The sequence below is a fragment of the Leuciscus leuciscus genome (genome assembly GCF_965113295.1).
Source record: "Leuciscus leuciscus genome assembly, chromosome: 1".
Lineage (NCBI taxonomy): Eukaryota > Metazoa > Chordata > Actinopteri > Cypriniformes > Leuciscidae > Leuciscus > Leuciscus leuciscus.
The window spans coordinates 2,417,742-2,439,498 of record NC_138725.1 but is presented as its reverse complement, the minus strand read 5'-3'; the positions used below and the strand labels follow the sequence as shown (position 1 = coordinate 2,439,498).

The following is a 21,757-nucleotide window of genomic DNA, read 5'->3' as shown; positions in this document are numbered from 1 at the left end:
GCGCTGTCGTTCTTGGAAAAGAACACGGGGCAATGAGCATTTTCGCGGGACGCGAATAGGTCCACCTCCGCTCTGCCGAATCTCTCCCACAACAGCCGGGCTGTTTGTGGGTGTAGAGACCATTCGCCCAGGGGAATGTTGTTCCTGGACAGTCTGTCTGGGCCCACATTCTGGAGCCCAGGCACATGCACTGCTCTCAGCGAGCGCAAACTGTGCTGAGCCCATATTAGGAGGCGTTTCGCCAGCCTGTACAGGGATGTGGATCTCAGACCGCCCTGGCGATTTATATAGGACACCACGGCCGTGTTGTCCGAACGGACTACGACGTGTTGGTCCTTGATGTGGGGATAAAAGCGCGTTAGCGCGTTGTGCACTGCCAGCATTTCCAGGCAGTTGATGTGTTGGAGCTTTTCTCGTTTCGACCACAGGCCGAAGAACGGTCTGCCCTCGAGCAGCGCTCCCCATCCCGAGGTGGATGCGTCGGTCGACACCATCCTCACTCTCGAGGAAGTCCCCAGGCTTACACCTGATCGGTACCAGTCGTCTGCCAACCAAGGTGTCAGGGCTGTGACACAGCTCTGATCGACCTTGAGACGCAACCGGCCGGACACCCACGCTCCGCGCGGTACTCGCGCTTTCAACCAGAACTGCAGAGGGCGCATGCGGAGCAAGCCCAGCTGGAGAACCGTTGATGCTGAGGCCATGAGACCTAGCATCCTTTGAAACGTTTTGAGCGGGGTAGACGCGCCGCAGCGGAAAGATCTCGCCACGCGCTGAATGTGCAGCACGCGCTGTGGCGACAGCCGCGCTGTCATAGACTGTGAGTCCAGAATGGTACCCAGAAACGAAATCGTTTGACTGGGGTTCAGTGAACTCTTCGTCCAATTGACCGTGATACCAAGATTCTCGAGGTGGTCGAGTAAAATGGTTTTGTGCTCCACGAGCTGTGATCGTGATTGAGCTAGGATCAGCCAGTCGTCCAAATAGTTCAGCACTCGCATGCCTCTGAGTCTGAGAGGAGCGAGCGCCGCGTCCATGCATTTCGTAAATGTACGAGGTGCCAGGGACAAGCCGAACGGAAGGACTGTATACTGGTATATCTGACCCTCGAAGGCGAATCTCAAGTATCGCCTGTGACGTGACGCTATCTGCATTTGAAAATACGCGTCCTTCAGATCTATTGACATGAACCAGTCTCCTCGGCGAACCTGCGCGAGAATTTTCCTGGTCGTGAGCATTTTGAAACTGCGTTTCACTAATGCTTTGTTCAGCCGTCTTAGATCCAGTATGGGTCTGATACCACCGTCCTTTTTGGGGACTAGAAAGTATCTGCTGTATAGCCCCCCTTCGCTTTGAGCCAGGGGTACATGCTCTATCGCCCCTTTGCATATCAGTTTTGATATTTCGGCGCGAAGTAGGTGTGCTACTTCTAAATTCACCGTAGTCTCGACGCGCGCTGTGAAGCGGGGAGGGCGTCGACAAAACTGTAGCGAGAAGCCTCTCTTTATAATGCCTAGCACCCAGTCCGAAACCCCTGGAAGCGCTGCCCATGCTTCTGCATGGCTGGCTAAGGGCTGGATGCGAAGCGCGCTCTGTTCGCCGTGCGACAGAGGTGCTTCGAGGTGCGATAACATAGGCGTTATGCCTGTGGCATTCGAGGCGGGGGGCGCGCTTAATACAGCGGGCAGAGCGCTCGTCCTCGACCTTACTACAGTGCTTAACTGAGTGAGGGAGGTCTGAGCGAGCCCCGCGGGACTCATGTCTGCGAGTAAACGTGGGCGGGAAGCGGGCACATTTACTGCTTTGGCCGCGCTGCCTGTCTGAGCAGAGCGAGCGCGCACAGGTTTCGTTTTTACAGAGAGCCTGTGGTCTGTGAGACATAGTGTGTGTGGGCACTGGGGAGTGGGCACTTTCACTATATTGGAAGCGCAATCGACCTGAGTCGATTTTATGTGCGCGAGCCCTAAGTGTAGGGCTGTGCTTGTGTGTAGGGATGGGCACTGAGGAGTGGGCATCGACACTACATTTATAGCACCAACGGCCGTGGCCGGGACACCAGAAAATACACTCTTTTCGGGATATATCTGGGTAGCCGTGAAAACGGCTTTTGTGTGCAGGCGAGCGGGCAACTGTGCAGGCTTGCGTCTTGCAGAAAACGCTGGAACAGTCGCAAGTCTTGGGACTGAAACAGCGGTGCGCTTGGGTGAGAGACCGGCCGCAGCGGGGCTCACACACCTGCGCTTCCCTAGGAGTGCTAGGACTTCTTCGGGGCTTCCGGCTTCACCACAACCCTCGGCCGAGGCCCGCGCTGAGCAGGGCGTCGGCTGGTAGAGCGAGAGCGGGACCTAGAGCTGTGCTGCTGTCGCTGCTGTCGCTGCTGAGAAGGTGTGGCGGAAGGCGGGGGCTGCTGCTGAGAGCTTCGCGGATTCTGTTTATCGCGATTCGCTGCAGAACCGGAGCGCTTCGGCAGGAAGTGCTTAAAGGCTTGCAGATAGCCTCCGGTTTCTGGGCCTCGGTAAATCTCTCCACGAACTCGGAGAGAGAAGAACCGAAAAGGCCAGCGGAAGACAGCGGGGCGTCGAGAAACGCGTTGCGCTCGGAATCAGCCATTTCCGTGAGCGTAAGCCATAGGTGCCTCTCAGCAACAGTGGCGGAAGCCATACATCTTCCCATGGCCTGTGCAGCAGACTTGGTAGCGCGGAGTGTTAGATCCGAAGCGCTCCTCAGATCCGCGATGCAGATAGCCTCCGGTTTCTGGGCCTCGGTAAATCTCTCCACGAACTCGGAGAGAGAAGAACCGAAAAGGCCAGCGGAAGACAGCGGGGCGTCGAGAAACGCGTTGCGCTCGGAATCAGCCATTTCCGTGAGCGTAAGCCATAGGTGCCTCTCAGCAACAGTGGCGGAAGCCATACATCTTCCCATGGCCTGTGCAGCAGACTTGGTAGCGCGGAGTGTTAGATCCGAAGCGCTCCTCAGATCCGCGATGCAGATAGCCTCCGGTCCCATCTCGTCCAGCTTACGGAGGAGATCACCTTGGAAAATCTGCAGTGTAGCCATGGTGTGTAGCGCTGACGCAGCCTGCCCAGCGGCGGAGAAGATTCGCGCGAGCAGCGTCGACGTCATGCGGCAGGCTTTAGAAGGCAACACCGGTTTAGTCCACCGTCCAGCAGAGGGCGGGCAAAGGTGGGTCGCTATCGCCTGTTCCACCGGCGGAAGTGAAAGGTAGCCTCGGTCTTTCGCATTATCCAGGGAGGAAAATGCTGGCGACACAGACGAGCGCGTTCGCGCAGAGTAGGGCGCATTCCAAGCCTTCGCCACTTCTTCGTGAAGCTCAGGAAGAAAGGGGGCGGGCTTAGATTCCGGAGAAGTGCGCTCACCAGGGAGGAAGCTACCATCCAGCCGGGTACGAGAAGGGAGTTCCGGTGCAGACCACTCGAGGCCGAGGCTCGCCGCGGCCAGCGCGAGTACTCGCATGAGCTCCTTCTCTATGTTGGCTCTCGTAGTGGGCTTGCGGGCAGGAGGCGCGAGGTCCTCAGAGCTCGCCCAGTCCTCGCTGCCTGAAGCTAGCAGAGAGCAGGAATCCTTCTCTCTCGACGCGGCCTCAGAAATGACTTCCTCTGATGAAGCGGCGGCAGACTGCGGGCGCTGAGCATCAGGAAGTGAAACAGGAGAAGCCGGTGAAGCAGGCGGGCAAACCGGCGAGCTTGGTCGAGCTGGAGCGGGTTCCGGGGCCCGCTGCGAGCGGCGCTTCTTACGGCGCGGCAGCGCGGCGGGGAGTGCAGACTCTGAGAAGGATGCCAGGCGAGTCCGCAGAGTCACCATCGGCAAAAGGTCGCAGTGAGGGCAGCCGCCGTCAGCGAGCGCGAGTGCTGCATGGTTCTCACCCAAACAGGAAACGCAGATGACGTGTTGGTCTCCCTGGGCGAGTGGGGCTCGGCACGAGCCACATGAAGGCATCTTTAAAAAGACGCAGCTCTTTTAGGGGGTGAGTGTCGTGGCGGCGAACACACACACACACACACAAACAGAGTGATAAAGGATATATAGCGCCGGAAAGCGCAGCAGGTACGGCTGTAGAAGGCGGCGTTGCCAGCAGCTTCGAGTGGCTCGTCCCGCTGAAATTCTTGCCTCAAACGACGCTTGCTTCCTCGTGATCCAGCGATGCGTGAGCTTCGCTGAAGAGATGAAAATCAAGTGAATCAGCCTTCTCGAGCTCCTTATATAGAGGCTAGCCACACCCATCTCGGCGGGAAATGGCTAGGAGGGCGCGAAGCGTCCTCATTGGTCTGACGTCACCTCAGGCCTCGCTCGATAGGCTTATGCAGTTGCTGCAGAGCAGCCAATGAGCGAGCGAGCCGTCTCGCCATAGCTAAGCACTGCCGCAACGCGCTTTACATGTATGAAAATTAAGGATAATTTTTTGCTTCAGTATTTCGTGAAAAGAGACTTTTCCCGTAGCGTTTTTACAAAAACGCAGTACGAGAGGACTCTCGTAAGAGAACCAGGGACAACGCGGATATGACGCCATTGACTGCGACAAAACGGAAATAAAGAAACGTGCCGTGTCTAAAAATTAAATTAAAATTTCTCCTGGTTTGAAAGTTGTTGGAAACAGTCGGGATAATGTAAGTACACAACTAAAAAATATATATAACATAGATATAGTGATTTTTGCTATTTTTAAAGCAAAAAATTACATATTGTGCCTTTAAAGCATTAATTCACATTCTTTTGTCTGTCTCATCACATCACTTTTGTCACCGACATCAAAATAAATCACTTTCAGAATCAGAAGTCTCATTTCTTCACTTTACCATGTAAACATTTAAACACATATTAAATGTTAACACTTTAATATGTGTTAACATTTAACTTATATATGTATTATATTTTATAAACAGTAATAGAAATATTCATTAACACAATGATATTTAATATGAATTTACTTCATATATACTGGGAAAGACTGTTTTCCAAAAGGCACTTGCTTTTTAAAACAGTTGTGAAACACAATTCACTCTTTTACCTCCACAGGGATGGATTATAATGAATACAGAGAGATTCAGTAACTTTCCATGCTTCTCTCAGTGCCTGGTCACGTGACTGGCAAGCGCAGCAAATGTGATCACAGAGTGAGCTTCAAATATACACTTAACTCTACCTATTCACTCATTAACACGAGCAAACAAACTTTTTTATGATCAAACAACTATTAATACAATACTAGTTCGATTATAATGACCACTGGAGCATAACTTAACTTATTTTCTTCACGTTATAGAGAGCATACATCAAGACGAACAAAACGTCATCATATAAACACATTTAACATTTTACATTCTCCATTCGTTTACCAAACATGGTAATAGTGCAATTGCTGTGGTATATTTCAAGGGTTTCTCTTTTGTATATCCATATTTTTACCTGTAAAACAGGATTAAAAAAAAAAGACAAGAGAGTCGCGTCTGCTCTGATACAGCTCCTCTGCAGATATGAGGAAGCATGCGCAGTTCACTGCTCCGTTCGCGACTCTCGAGCCAGAATGCCAAAATAAGAGTCCTTCATTTCTCTCGTAAATATACATTGGTTAATTAGTATTTCAACACAACATAAGAAAATAATGCAATAATTGTATACAGATACATATTCAGAAAAGGGAAAAGAAAACACAATTGTGTACATACTTTGTGTGTATCACATATGCATCTGCAGTAAACACAGAACGTGATCGTCTATTTGTCAATGTCTGTTAATCGAAACTATTTTCTTAGCACATGCATAAATATCACGACAAAACAGCATTGAATAAACATACATATGTCTACTTATACACATACATGTTCATCTAAAGTATATTGATGGAAACTTACGTTGTCAAGAACGCACACACATCAAACAAACAATGATGTCTCGTTACAGCGGCAGATATAAACTTGCTCGTGCATGTCCCCGACTCCGCCCATATGTGATGTCACAGAATAATTCAAAATAAGAGTTCGACAGGGATTTTATACAATCACTGTATAAATAGATTTATTTTTGGTCAATGGTGATAGTCATTCTCCTCCTGACAGCTTGAGAGTGAAGTAAGAAGATAATACACAAACTGCATACATGATCGATATGAAAATATGATGTTATTGTGCTACAGGTGATGCGTCTGAACATTCATCTTCTGCAGATCCAGTCGCTTCACCAACACTGATTCCAGTCAGAAGCTCAAACTCTGAGAAGACATCAAGCCGAACTACAGCAGAAGCTCCTACACAAGGTTCATGATCACATGATCACTGTCACACATCATCAGTCTCTCGCTTCAGCGGTTTGATCCCGCCACAATGAAATCAGTCTGATAATTCCATCAATTCAGGATTTAAACCTCAAAGGATTCGTCAATATTTGTGCATTTGAATGTGTTCATACAGGAAACATTGTATGTTTTAGATGCCGTCAATATATTCATATTCCACATTTGAATGTTTCTGCAAACTTATTGATTCAACGACACTGATTCCAGTCAGAAGCTCAGTGTTTCACTCTCATATAAACCAGGATTAAATTAACAGTAACACCTCTTTCAATGTAAACTGTGATGATGAACACAAACTGCATGTCATGATCGATATGAACATATGATGTTAATGTCCTACAGATCATGATGCGTCTGAACATTCATCTTCTGCAGATCCAGTCGCTTCACCAACACTGATTCCAGTCAGAAGCTCAAACTCTGAGAAGACATCAAGCCGAACTACAGCAGCAGCTCCTACACAAGGTTCATGATCACATGATCACTGTATAAATACATTTATTTTTGGTGAATGGCAATAGTCATTCTCCTCCTGACAGCTTGAGAGTGAAGTAAGAAGATAATAGATGACAGACTCGTGCACATATTCATCTTTTCTGTGATGTGAAGCTCCAGTATTATGTGATGATGATGTTGTGTATATGTGGCATTATGTGTTGAACTGAACTAACAGACGTGATCCACAGATCCAGCTGATACAGCATCAGAAACTGAAGTCAGTGTGACTGCTGGATCATTATACAGAGGTACGACACGTTCATTTATACTGACAGCTTTATAACATTAAACTATCAGTCAGTCTGTAAATGCTTCATCAATAACTGTTGATAGTTGAATACCCTTGACTTCAGTCATGTACAGTTTCTCTTCTTCCTCTCATGTTTCCTGCAGTGATTGTGATTATTGTTGAGATGGCAGTGTTTGCTGCTCCTACTGTGATTCTTCTTCAGATCATCTGTGCAAGAAGAGCTGGTGAGTTTTGAGCCGCACACAATCTGATGATTCACACTCATCTGATCTGGAACAATCTGCAATCATGATAAAAACACATACGAGAGGTCAGTCAATGCTTTTATTTTGCAGGGAGGAAGGACTCGAAGCACCCAGAGGAAATAGAGATGCCGACAATATTAGAATAAGGGTGTACTCACACTAGGCACGGTTGCCATGAACCGGGCCCGAGTACGATTGTCCCCCCTCCCCACTCCCCCTCTGGCCTGCACTCACATAGGGTTTCAGCATTCGTGCCGGAGCACGCTTACTTCATTATGGTGCGACGGTTTCGGGATAAACAGGAAGAGCGGCGCTCTCACTGAACACAATGGAGTCCAGCACGGTTAGCGCTCACACTGCATGCGAACCGCGCCCGAGTCCAACTGAACCGTGCTCTGGCCCACCTCTTCCAAGCGGGCCAGGGCCGGCTAATCGAGCCGGCCCTTTTTTTACATTTCTGTCAAATATTAACCATTTTCAAATAAACGGGGTAGTGTTAACCTTATTCAGCACTGAAATCTGTCAAACTTCTTTCAAAGTCCTTCATCACATATTAATATTAAAATAACTTAATTTCAGAGCACCACAAAGTCAGACCTCAGGACCTTTATGTACCTTTAATGTAAGATCGTTCTTAGGTCACATACCAATTATCATAACATAAAAACTGCAATGGTACTGTTTTTAAAATCATGTGTAGTAGGCCTAAGTGTACAGTAAGTGTGTGTGTAAACAGGCTTTAACGAAGTAGACTTCAAAAGCTTTTGAATTTGAGCTTACAGTTCTTTCATCAACCTGTCTTTTACATAAACTTACAATATAGATACTTTAACTTAGTCCTCAGATAGAGGAGGGTTGCTGCTAGCTCCGTTAAGGTATTTCTGTCCCTCCCAAACTGCATTGAAATGGTATGTTTAGCAGCCAGAATGAAAAAAAAATTCTCCCCCTGACCCCTCCAAACATGATCCATATCACCCGTCAGAAAACAATTGCAACGTCTCAGATTGTGCCCCCCCAGAATTTTGGCTTGCATGACGCCCCTGGTTCTGTGTGATGGAGCTGATTTGAGGATTCTTGGATCTTGTCTGTTCATTCCTGTTTTTAGCATCTTTTTTCATTTTGAATGATTGCTATAATTTTCTTAATAAAACCTCTGCAGTTGTGTTTAATAAGTCTCCTTTCCTGAGATGTTTGTTCCGAATATGTTAATTCCCCTTCATGAGCTGGTAATGTATCTGTAAGTCCACTTTCACACATGTAAAGCAACACTTCACTGTGGGACAGTGTCCAATAGCAACTCCAGCAGGGTTTAAACACTCAAAATGGAAAATTAAAATTAACAGAAGATGTCTGATAAGTGTGATCTGTGTCTGCTGGGACTGATCATTCTCTCTTCACTTCTCTCTGTCAAGGTTCTCCTCTGACCGTTCTGTCAGTCGTGTCATTGTTCAGTGTCTCTTTGTTTGTGTTGTGTTTGAGCACATGGCTCTGTCTCTGGTTGTGTTGGTCATGTGATCCTCTGGTCCCGCCTCCTTGTTTCCCGTTACCACGCCCCCTTGTTTAGTCCTCGTACCGCAATAACTTGTTTTAAATAATATATTGAATGTTTTTGACTAGGGGTTGAGTGGCATTGTTTTTGGGTATTGAGTGTGTATGTGGGTATGGGAATTGGAGGTGTTTTTGAATTTATGTTAAGTAGGTAATGGGCGTTGTATGGTAAACCATATCTATTTGTAATTAATAGATATTCAGATTATTGAGATTATTGATTGATTGTATTGTCTATTTTGTTATGCATGTTGTCTCATTTCTGTTGCTGTTGTAACACCTTAATTTCCCCTCTGGGATTAATAAAGAAAGTCTGAGGGCCCTATTTTAACGATCTGAAACGCAAGTGTCAAAGCGCAAAGCGCAAGTAACTTTGTGGGCGGGTCTCGGCGCTGTTGCTATTTTCCCGGCGGGATAAATGACTCTTGCGCCAGGCGCAAATCTAAAATGGGTTGGTCTGAAGTAGCTTCATTATTCATAGGTGTGGTTTGGGCGTAACGTGAAATAAACCAATCAGAGCGTCATCTCACATTCCCTTTAAGAGCAGATGCGCTTTTTCCATAGCGGATTGCTATTGTAACGGCGGATTTGCCAGGCGCGCGCCAGCAGCGGTTCACAGCCAAGGAGAGCAACGCTCTCGTCACGGCCGTAAAAGAGAGAAGTTACATTGAAATGGAGAAACCCACCCAAATTAACTTCGGTTAATTTGGGTAAATGTGTAAGCTAGATGTATGCTTTTATAATAAATTGTTTATCTATCTATCTATCTATCTATCTATCTATCTATCTATCTATCTATCGTAATAATGTATGATTTGCAAAAATGAAAACTGCTGCTTCTGTGTAGATGAGAGAATCAAAGTGCGCGTTGTGCACAAGCTACATTGATTATGGCCAAGCATGCGCCCTTAAAATAGCATATGAATAACATGCGCAACGCGCCACTGACTTTAAACTATTTTTTCCTGGTTAGTGGCGCAATTGTTTTCTAAACCTGCAAAATAGCATGAGGGAACGTTTGCGCCGGAACACGCCTCCTCTTTGCGCTGAACCGCCCCCGCGAGCGCAAGTGTATTTCTTAGTTAACCGACGTGCTTCTGTGGAGGGAAAAGTCCGCTTTGCGCGGGTGCAAAATAGGAATGATACATGCGTCGGTGTACAAAGTCACTTGCGCTGGGTGCAAGATAGGGCCCTGAGTCTTAGTCTATTCCTAGCATCAGTTCTCCTTTCTTTAGTTGTAGTTCTTTTCTAGCTACTGCTTAGCTTCAGTATCTGTCATGTTGTGTCTTGTCTCGTGTTTGTTGTGTCTCTTGTTCTAGTCCTGCAAGCTGAGCTTTTATACCTGAGTGTAAGTTCATGATGATGAGGTCAATTTAAAAAGAGTAAATTCTCCCTTTAAACTCACATGATGATTAAAGTCTGTGATTTGTGTCTAATTTTGTGTTTCAGTTTCTACATCAAGTATTCAGGTTGTACAGCATAAAATAGAGATGATGGTAGAAGAGAATGGAGGGACGCACTTCACCAATGACATGTTTGAGGAAACAGAGAAACACATTCAGGAGATTCAGAAGCAGAAGTTAGATGAGAAAGTGAAGCAGTACAAACAGAAACACAAAAGGTCACTCGCTAGAAGTGAAGATATACTGGAGATTGACAGATGAGTCACGAGATGACAGTCAGGTTGAGATTATTAATCTAATATTCAAATATGCTCCTGTCCATCTGAAGAGAAAATTCCCTACAAACCCTGAATTCATTCCTATAGAAGAAACAAAGTCTATAATAATCAGGGTCATGCAGAAACTTGTGAAAGAGAGAATGTGTGTAATGCAGTGAGAAAAGTCATTCATGATCAAGTTCACTGCAACATTTGTCTTAAAAAAACGTCATCTTGTAAGAATAATTGTTTGAAATGCTATATTGTGACCCTGATAAAAGAGTTGGATTAGTTATATCGGCATACGTTCTTTAAAGGTGCATTGCGCAACATTTCATGTTAAAAATACCCGTTTTTCTAACCCATACATGCTTAAACAATTGCCTGATGGGCTGAATGAGCCCTTCTCTGATCACTGCGATTGCCTCTATAATCCTGTACAGTAAAATAAATAAGATGGATTCGGGACGGAATTTGAGACTGGGCGTGACATCATGCGCGTTCACACTCACCTGGCTATGTCTGGCAGGTTTGTGTATTCGCCGCCATTCTCCGTATCAGCGAAGACAACTCGAGCGACAAAACTTTAGTCAACTTTCGACAAAAGTAGAAGATGGATTCAAAGAGACCGGCTAGTAGTTCATTCCAAACCCCAACGCAAACTCCACGTAAGACAAAGAAAAGAAAACTTTTGTCTAGTGCCACCAAAAGGGCCAAATTGGAGTCAGACAGGCGTCGGAATAAGACGAGAGTCAACATTGGGAAGGCTTTCAACAAATGGAGAGATCTCCGGTCTGCTCTAGGGCTCAAACGGGATCCTCAGTTGGCTTTTAGTTGGCTAAATGTATTTTTGCTAGGTATTGCTAGGTATTGTGTTGTATTATTGGATGTAAGTCGCTTTGGACAAAAGCGTCTGCCAAATGCATAAATGTAATTGTAAATGTAAGTGCGATACGGGGCGAATCCAATGTAAAATGCTAGACTTATCAGCTGGGGAGCACGCGGTTCGCGCGCAAATCGTTCATGTGTTTATGTAACGGTAGGGTGATTAAATGTATACGGTTGAATTTATATAAATTGCCCTGTTTAGTTAAAGGTCGATGTATGATCTGTGTTGTCACGTGTTTTATGTGAGATTGGGGCTTGTGAATATAGAGTGTCGCTGTTTTAAGATGCGCACTACTTTAAGTGCACTCATTTATTCACGGTGAACTTGGGATGCGATTGTGGTGGGAAAGCCCTTTACCTTCCCTTATAATTATATGTGGATCGTAAGCCAATTGGCTGTCACCATGGGGATATAAAGTGCGATAGACCTGTGCTTGAGGTCAACGTCATTTGTCGACGTCACTGACGCGCCGCAAACACTGTACTGTGGCTGCTTCCGGCATCAGGTGTGGACATTAGAGAGGTGGGAACGCTTGGTGACTTTATGAGATTGTTTCTAAATTTAGTAACTCATTTTCCCTGGTTGCGTGTGTTTTTCTTGCACCTTAGTAAGCTCTTGATTGCTTGATTGCCATTTCCTCTCGTAAAGTGCGAGTCAGCTGTTCCGTTTCCTCGTGCGGGTCTCGCACTACTGCTGTGACTGCCGTTGTTGGGTGTGTGCGCTCCTGATTATGCACGCATCATATTCGTCATTGGTATGTCTAACAGGCATTTACTTAGTTCGGGTGAGGCTCTATAGACGGTTTCAACGGCAACAACATAAACAAACGTTACTGCGCATGCGCGCTTTTGTGGCCCAAACTTAACTTCCGGTAAAATCAATAACAAACAACAGAGTTCATCTGTAGAAACCTGTATAGAAACAAGCAAATTACATTAGCTAGCAAGTATGTCTAGTCAGTATTATTTGGGACTACCAATAGAAGAAAAGAGCCGTTACTTGGCCAAACTTAAATGTGACAACATTACACTACCAGACCCGTTCAACAAAAATTTGAGGCAAACGTTTTTTTCTACAGACCTGTCTGATTTACCGGAGGTCAGTCAGGTAAATATCTTTGAGTACTTAGTCGAGAAGGAATGTGTGTACACAAGGGAGGCGTTCAAGGCATATCGCAGCTTGGATGCCTATAACTATTTTCATTCCGGAAAAGTTAAAATGATTCTTACACACACGGATGGAAATACCTGTGTCATTTACGGGGAAATCGAGGTGGGTCAGACGCTTTCAAAGAGTTACTCCGCCTGGATCATTGCGAAGAAGTCCGGCGAAATCCAGTGTGGGCATAAGTATTAGGGGTGTAACGATACATCGATATGGATCGATGCATCGATATAACGTCTAACGATACGATGCATCGATTCCACTCTTAAAATATCGATATACACCTTTTGTCATGATAGATTACTGGAAGCAATTGCGGGTGAAAACAGTGTTTATTTTGAACAGCAAACTCAATGGTAATATCACTAAATAGTCAATGATGACGAATCCCTCAGGGGGGAGCAGCAATCAGGCTCTCTCGCAGGGACTTCGATGGTCAGGTGAAGTGGTGCTCAGATGAGGTGAACCAGTGGAGATAGCCCGTGCGCGGTGCTCGATGCAGTGAAACAGAGAAGACAATTCCACAGACAAGACAGGATCCGGTAGACTCGGCACGACACACTCAGCGGGACTGCAAACAACGGATGGACACTGGAATGGAGAGATGAGTGAGTATTTATGGAGAGCGGGAATTGATAGCAGCTGGAGCGGGGAGTGAGTGTGATTGATATCAGCTGGAGCACTGAACAACCACGCGAGCGGGACAACGCCCACTCACGCACACTCACAGACATGAAAACAAACAGTGACACGCGACACAGAGGAAACAGTGCATAACTCAACCGTGACAGTACCCCCTCTCCTAGGAATGCCTCACGGCATTCCCAGGCCTCCTTACCTGTCGATTGTAATCATCGATAAGGGAGTGATCCAGGATGTCACGAGCAGGGACCCAACTTCTCTCCTCCGGACCGTAACCTTCCCAATCCACCAAGTACTGAAATCCGCGTCCCCTCCGCCTAGAATCCAGGATGCGATGAACCGAATAAGATGGTTCCCCGTCTACGAGTCGCGGCGGTGGGGGAACCGGGACTGGCGGATTAATACGTGCAAAAAACACGGGCTTTATCTTTGAAACGTGGAAAACCGGATGAATTCTCCTGTACGCTGGAGGAAGGTTGAGGCGGACTGCCACCGGACTAACGATCTTGGTGACAGAAAACGGGCCAATGAATTTAGGAGCTAATTTATTCGATACGGAGCGGAGAGGAATGTTCTTGGTAGAAAGCCACACTTTGGAACCGACGACGTATACGGGAGGCCTAGACCGGTGGCGATCGGCTTTGGCCTTGGTGCGCTCCCGCACTTGGAGGAGTGTCTTGGAGGAGTGTCACCGCGACTTCGGATTCCGTACTAGGAAAAACAGGTGGTTGGTACCCTACACTACACTGGAACGGAGACAGGCCCGTGGATGACACTGGCAACGTATTGTGGGCGTACTCCACCATAGAAAGTTGTTGACTTCAGGAGGAAGGATTCCTGGAGACCAAACATCGTAGTGTTCTTTCCAAATCTTGGTTGGCTCTCTCAGTTTGACCATTGCTCTGGGGATGGAACCCAGAGGACAGACTGACCGTCGCCCCCAGCAATCTACAAAACTCTCGCCAGAATTTGGACACAAATTGGGGTCCCCTGTCGGAAACCATGTCTGTCGGGAGGCCATGTAACCGAAAGACGTGTTTCATGACTGCCACCGCTGTCTCCTTGGCTGAAGGCAGAGAACCGGTCCACCACGGTCAAAACTACCGTGTACCCCTGGGAGGGTGGGAGGGCGGTTATAAAATCTAGAGCGATGTGGGACCAGGGTCTCGAAGGCACTGACAGCGGTTGAAGTAACCCATCTCGGGGTCGATTGGACGACTTACCAGTGGCACAACTTGAGCAAGCCAAGACAAAATTGTGAACATCACGAGCCATAAGTGGCCACCAGAACCGCTGCTTAACTAAATAGATAGTACGACTCACCCCTGGATGACAGGCTAGATTAGAGCAATGACCCCACTGGATAACGTCTGATCGTAATCCCTCCGGCACAAATAAGCGGTTAGGTGGGCACCGGATCGGAGGCGTTACCCCTTCCAAGGCCTTCTTGACCCTCGATTCGACCTCCCATGTGAGCGAAGAGATAATTAGGGTCTCTGGAAAAATGCGCTCGGGAGTAGGTTCGTGTTCGGGACGATCAAAAATACGCGACAAAGAATCGGGTTTGATGTTTTTGGACCCTGGACGATATGAAAGAGTAAAATCGAAACGACCGAAAAAAAGTGCCCACCGAGCCTGCCTGGAGTTCAATCTTTTGGCGGTTCTAATATACTCCAGATTCTTGTGGTCTGTCCAGACGATAAAGGGTACCCCTGATCCCTCCAACCAGTGACGCCATTCCTCCAACGCTAACTTGACTGCCAACAACTCTCGGTTACCAATGTCATAATTTCGTTCGGCAGGAGATAGACGATGTGACAAAAACGCGCAGGGATGCATCTTGTCGTCTGAAGGAGAGCGTTGTGAAAGAACTGCGCCTACCCCCACCTCTGACGCATCGACCTCCTCCACAAACTGACGTGACGAATCAGGGGCAATTAAGATGGGAGCTGAAACAAAGCAGTTCTTGAGTTTGGCAAACGCAGCCTCAGCTGCGTCTGACCACCTGAACGTAGTTTTGGGAGAGGTCAAGGCGGTCAGAGGTGCGGCTAGTTGGCCGAAGTTGCGAATAAATCGCCGATAGAAGTTGGCGAATCCCAAAAAACGCTGCAGGGCCTTGCGGGAATCTGGGATTGGCCACTCTACCACAGCCTTAACTTTGTCAGGATCCATACGCATACCTTCAGCCGACACGATGTGTCCCAGAAAAGGAACCGACTGTGCATGGAAAACGCATCTCTCCGCCTTGACAAAAAGTCCATTCTCTAGCAATCTTTGAAGCACTCGTCGGACATGTTGCACATGCTCCTGGAGAGACGAAGAAAAAATCTATATGTCATCCAGGTAAACATATATGAATTGATCGATCATGTCTCGCAACACATCATTGACGAGCGCCTGGAAGACTGCGGGACTATTGGACAGGCCAAACGGCATAACCAAATATTCAAAGTGCCCCCTAGAGGTGTTAAAAGCAGTCTTCCATTCATCCCCCTTCCTGATGCGGACCAAATGATAAGCGTTACGTAAGTCCAATTTTGTGAAGAGTGATGCTCCCTGCAACCTCTCGAAGGCTGAAGACATCAATGGCAAAGGATAAGTGTTCTTCACCGTGATGTTATTCAGCCCTCGGTAATCAATGCAAGGTCGCAGAGAACCGTCCTTCTTCCCCACAAAAAAGAACCCCGCCCCCGCAGGAGAAGAGGAAGATCGGATGAACCCGGTTGCTAGAGAATCAGAAATATATTTCTCCATAGCCTCTCTCTCAGGAACCGAGAGTGAATAAATCTTGCCTTTAGGCGGAGACTTACCTGGCAGTAAATCTATTGCACAGTCATAGGGATGATGCGGAGGGAGAGAAGCAGCCCTTGACTTACTGAACACTTCCCTCAGGTCACGGTACTCTACGGGCACGTTTGACAAATCCACTGCTTCCTCCTGCAACACAGGGACAGAAACAACAGAGCAAGCAGACACTAGACACGAATTATGACACTCAGTGCTCCAAGCCGAAATAGTTCTTAGTTTCCAGTCAATGCGGGGATTGTGTAAGCTTAGCCATGGGTGTCCTAAAACAATGGGGGTGAGATGGGAGTCCATGATGTAAAGGAAATGGTTTCTGCGTGATTACCAGATGTGATGAGTGTGAGACTCTCGGAAAACTTGGGAGATGGCTGGTAGTGATTGTCCGTTTAATGCATTGACGGTGATTTTCTGAGGGAGTGTTTGGAGAGGAACTTGAAACTGTAACGCAAAACGGTGATCCATAAAGTTACCTTCGGCTCCAGAGTCTATAAGTGCATTGCAGTGGTGATCGTGAGTTGACCATCTCAGTCTTACCGGGAGGAGGGTGGAAGTGGATGAGGTCTTCTCTGCGGAGATCCCACCCGATAGTAGCCTCATACTTACTATCGGGCTGGGCCTTTTACTGGACAGCTATGAGCGAAATGTCCGGCACCACCACAGTATAAACAAAGGCCCTGGGATCTCCGCCTTTCTCTCTCCTCCCGGGAAAGCCGAGCTCGCCCTATCTGCATGGGCTCGGGATCGTGGGGACCGAACGCTTCCATGCCGCTGGACCGCTGGTGTTCCACGCTGCTGTGGATTCTGTTGAGTGACGTATGTTGGCCGATCCGAGACAAACGAGCGTCCACCCTCAGGGCCAGATCCATGAGTGCGTTAAGAGACGAGGGTAGGTCCAGGGCGTAGATCTCTCTTTGGACACGTTCGGCCAGCCCATGCAGGAATAGGTCCCACTGCGCCTCCTCGTTCCAGCGACATTCGGCCGCCAGGGTCTTGAACTCAATGGAATAGTCCGAGACGGAGCGATCTCCCTGGCGCAGATCTGCCAGAACCCTGGCAGCCTCTCTTCCCGCGACGGCACGATCAAAGACCCTCCGCATCTCCGCCGAGAGCGCCTGGAACGAGGAGCAGCACTGGTCTTGATTCTCCCAGACCGCCGTTCCCCAAAGCGCCGCTCTCCCCGTTAGTAGCGTTAACACGAATGCCACTTTCGATTCCTCCTTCTCGAAGGTCTTAGGCTGTAGGGAGAAATGCATGCTGCAACGTGTTAGAAACGGGCGGCAGTAGTTGGGCTCACCAGAGTATGACTCGGGGGTAGGAAGTCTGGGTTCTGATTGGGAGAGCGGCACAGCTGGTGTGGGGGGAACGGCCGGTGGGTCTGGGGGTGCTGGCGCAGTGGGAGGTTGAAGTTGATGGAATCGCTGGGTGAGCTCGGACACCTGCGAGACAAGAGCCTGAATTGCTCGTCCAGTCTCCCCCTGGCTGCGTTCTTGTGCATCCATCCGGCCGATGCACACTCGAATGAAATCCTCTAACGAGGCCGAAGAATCACCCGCTGCTCCCATGGATTGGTCCATCCGTTCTGTCATGATAGATTACTGGAAGCAATTGCGGGTGAAAACAGTGTTTATTTTGAACAGCAAACTCAATGGTAATATCACTAAATAGTCAATGATGACGAATCTCTCAGGGGGGAGCAGCAATCAGGCTCTCTCGCAGGGACTTCGATGGTCAGGTGAAGTGGTGCTCAGATGAGGTGAACCAGTGGAGATATCCCGTGCGCGGTGCTCGATGCAGTGAAACAGAGAAGACAATTCCACAGACAAGACAGGATCCGGTAGACTCGGCACGATCCGGTAGACTCGGCACGACACACTCAGCGGGACTGCAAACAACGGATGGACACTGGAATGGAGAGATGAGTGAGTATTTATGGAGAGCGGGAATTGATAGCAGCTGGAGCGGGGAGTGAGTGTGATTGATATCAGCTGGAGCACTGAACAACCACGCGAGCGGGACAACGCCCACTCACGCACACTCACAGACATGAAAACAAACAGTGACCAGTGTTGGGGGTAACTCATTACAAGTAACTTGAGTTACGTAATCAGATTACTTTTTCAAGTAACTAGTAAAGTAATGCATTACTTTTTCAATTTGCAATAAAATATCTAAGTTACTTTTTCAAATAAGTAACGCTAGTTACTTTTTCACATTTATTGACTGGCAGCTCTCCTGTCCCCATGTTGAGAGAAATAAAGTGAGGTGGTGGTGTGTGCGCTGTGTAAACATGATGGTTATTGTAGTTCTAGACTAAATGTGAACTTGCATTTACTCATCTCACTGCCACGAAAACATTCAGTGTTCCTCAAAATGAATAAAAACAGTAAAATGCAGTCTCAGAATTTTACTCAACTTTTATAATTAACTATTAAATTACACAAATATACTTTGTGTATTTAATCTCACTTTATTAATCAATGTCTTTGCTGCTGACCTTCAATTATCTAATTCAACCATACTAAGCAAAAATTACTTTAGATAAGATTTAGAAATAAAAGTGTTGAACTTCCTTCTCCTGTATATTATTGTTCTTTAATCCAGAAAGGCAGCGCAGCTGAAAGGTTAGTTTGAGCGGCGCCCTCTACTGTACAAGCTATTTATGCATTTCCTTCAGCCTGAGGCTTATTCAGTTCATTTTTGGTGTGAAAGGGCCTTAACATTTGCCAAAAATATAACTTTTTTGTTGTTCTTGTTATTAAAAAAACAAACAAGCAAGCCCAGCCCAGCCCAGGTGAGGAAAAAGTAACGTAAAAGTAACGTAACGCACTACTTTTCATAAAAAGTAACTAAGTAATGCAATTAGTTACTTTTTTTGGGAGTAATGCAATGTTGTAATGCATTACTTTTAAAAAGTAACTTTCCCCAACACTGACAGTGACACGCGACACAGAGGAAACAGTGCATAACTCAACCGTGACACCTTTATTTTGACACTCCACATTCTCACATAACATCCTTCTGCCAAAGCGCACATTTTCGTTTACTCACCAACCGCCTGCCGGTGTGTCTTTATAACGTTAATCTCCTCATCTGAAATAGACGCCTGACAAGACTGACTAAACCCTACGTTTTTTCACAAAAGCCGGTTGTCCGCTGTCAAGGCATCGCGAGTTCATGTTTTACAGAGCAGAGACAAGCACTCGCACCCTTGTTGGTGAACGCGAGTCCGTTTTAGCTACTCAGCGCGCAGTATTCAGGTCAGATGTCACTTTGAAAAGACGCGCTGGCTAAGAGGAGTTTCGTCAAAGCTGACTAAGTGATCGAGGGTGGATAATTTCAATGAACTCGTGATATCTTCTTCAGGGCGTAAAAGGAAAATAAAACCGGAAACATTTTCACAGAACCTTACTAAAGCAGTTCGTTTAGTGGTGAGAGAAAAGCTCTCTGTACTGCGTGTACGTTATCACAACAACAAAGTTTGTCAGGCGTCTATGTCAGCTGAGGAGATTAACGTTACGAAGATTAACCGAGTGTTGTATAATTTATCATAGCAATTACTTGATTTTGTTTGACTCAGAGAAATGTGAATCTGCTCTGCAAAAAAAAAAAAAAAAAAAACTTTTAACATATTAAAGCATACTTTCAATTAACTTTGATTTTGTAATTTACCTGTATTTAAGTTATTATTATTATTATTATTATTATTATTATTAATCAAAACAACCCAGCTGCAGTTTGATTGATATTACTTGGAATGCACAATAATAATAATAAAAAACATGATTTATGAAAATGAACAAGAACGAAGTACTTGCAAATGACCTCTTCTGTTGTAAATGTCCCAATTGGGAGAGGGTTTGCAATTTTCAAAGAGTTTAATTAAACATTCATGTTATATATTTTGGTTGCATTTGTGAGTTAATAAAAACGTAACTGGTTGTGTGAACATAATATCTAAATATCGATTAATCGATCGATATAGCCCTGAATCGAATCGAATCGAATCGTATCGTAGAATTTTTTTGAAGTATCGGCAAATATCGTATCGCTGGCTGAGAGAATCGATATCGTATCGTATCGTGATGAACTGTCCGAGTTTCACCCCTATCTTTCATATCACTGTATTAGTCCATAAAGCTACGTTAAGCATTTTATCCCGAGATGGAAGGGGAATCCTTGAGTATGAGGTATTGAGGGAAACCGATTATAATCCTGTTCATGGTAGAGAAAGCTGATGACATGTAGGCTACACAGGGAAAGTAACAATGAAGTTATTGAATGAAACATAAACACACCTTTTGTGTGTTTATCATCTTTTCCGCATATATACTGACACAGATAATCATTTCCATTTTATGAATGAATGGTTTGCTCTTCTAACTGTTGCTGGTCTTCGTCAACAACAAGCGCTTTTGCACCATCTGCTGGTGAGGTCGACTAACAGCAAAGGGAGAGTATGCTCGGCAATCTACTGCTTTTCCTGCAGTTCCTGGATGTCAATGTTGAATTTACTGTCGAATTTGAACCACTGAATTTGTGGAAGCGAATTTGCAAAGCGAAATAAAATGGACCGAAAAATGCCTGTTGAATATTATAGGTTGTATTTTTAAACAGTTTGAATATTTTGGAAGTGAAATATGAAAGGTGAATATGGATTATTGCATTTTTAATAATGAAAATGTGTTTGAAATGTTTTTAATTGAAATATTCACATCTTAAATATTCAACCATGTTGAATTTCAGCCCATAAAAATGCAAGCCCTAAAAATACAATGCATTAAAATGCAAGCATGGTTAATGTAATGCCTATTTTTTTTCAAGTAGTGCAATTCAACAGGCTTTTTATTTCAAAAACATTTGACATTATTTTTCTTCCATATTTAACAGAGGACACTGTAACTGTCTTCTCGGAAGACAGCGCATCTGTAAAATCTGCGACCTTCTTCAGCGCTGCATTAACGGATTCGAGGACTTCGATGTCCTGCCACGTCGGTATCAAATGTTGGCTGTGCCGGTCATCCATCAACACCCTCCTAATGACTCGAGAACACGCGCAACCATTTTCTGCTTAGTGCCCCACCTGGTAGGACAATCCTGTGAATACATTAAAAACACAATTGTAATCCCCAATTAGGCTATGTTTTTTGTCCTGTGCAATAAAATGTATACACCGTGCCACTACCTCCTTTTCGCGACCAGTGCAATGTTCACATCAATCTGTATTTTGTAGCCTAGGCCTATATATGATGCTCTTATTCTTATTTTCCATTTCTTTATTTTTTAATTTAATGTGTATTTTTGCCATCTGTTGTGTTTTATCTTACTGAGCCCTGCACATTACATGCAGGAAAAAACTAGGCTAAATCGTACGCAGGATTTATAAATAGAGGGAACAAATTAGTAAATCGTGTGGACGGTTTAGCAAGTCGAGGGAACAAAGTAGTAAATCGTCAGCACAATTTAGCCTACTTTTTTTCTCTTGCACCATGTGCAGGGCTCCTTAGTATCTGGAGCTGCTATAACAAGCGAATTTCTCCAGCTCGGGATCAATAAAATCTTATCTTATCTTGATCATGAAAATGGGCAGCAGAAATTCAGAGCATTGATTGGCGTTTCCATAAGTTTTGCCCAGTTATTTACAGGATTTTAGATTTTGTTGTTTCGTTTCGTATTCGCTTTGAAAATTTCTAATTAATACATCATAAAAATATTAACAATAATATGAAATAACATTTATTTATATAAT

General features: G+C 45.8%; 1 protein-coding gene across 1 annotated transcript in view; it reads left to right on the top strand.

Annotated features, from left to right (window-relative positions):
- Positions 1 to 7,449, top strand: part of LOC309478494 (uncharacterized protein) — a gene marked incomplete at its 3' end in the record, with an annotated part of 405,172 nt that extends 397,723 nt beyond the window's left edge. The window contains exons 11-15 of the mRNA XM_082142080.1: positions 6,152 to 6,271; positions 6,653 to 6,775; positions 6,997 to 7,056; positions 7,202 to 7,282; positions 7,394 to 7,449. Coding sequence (XP_081998206.1) covers positions 6,152 to 6,271; positions 6,653 to 6,775; positions 6,997 to 7,056; positions 7,202 to 7,282; positions 7,394 to 7,449 — 440 coding nt within the window. The remainder of the gene's footprint in view (positions 1 to 6,151; positions 6,272 to 6,652; positions 6,776 to 6,996; positions 7,057 to 7,201; positions 7,283 to 7,393) is intronic.
- Positions 7,450 to 21,757: the final 14,308 nt, after the last annotated feature.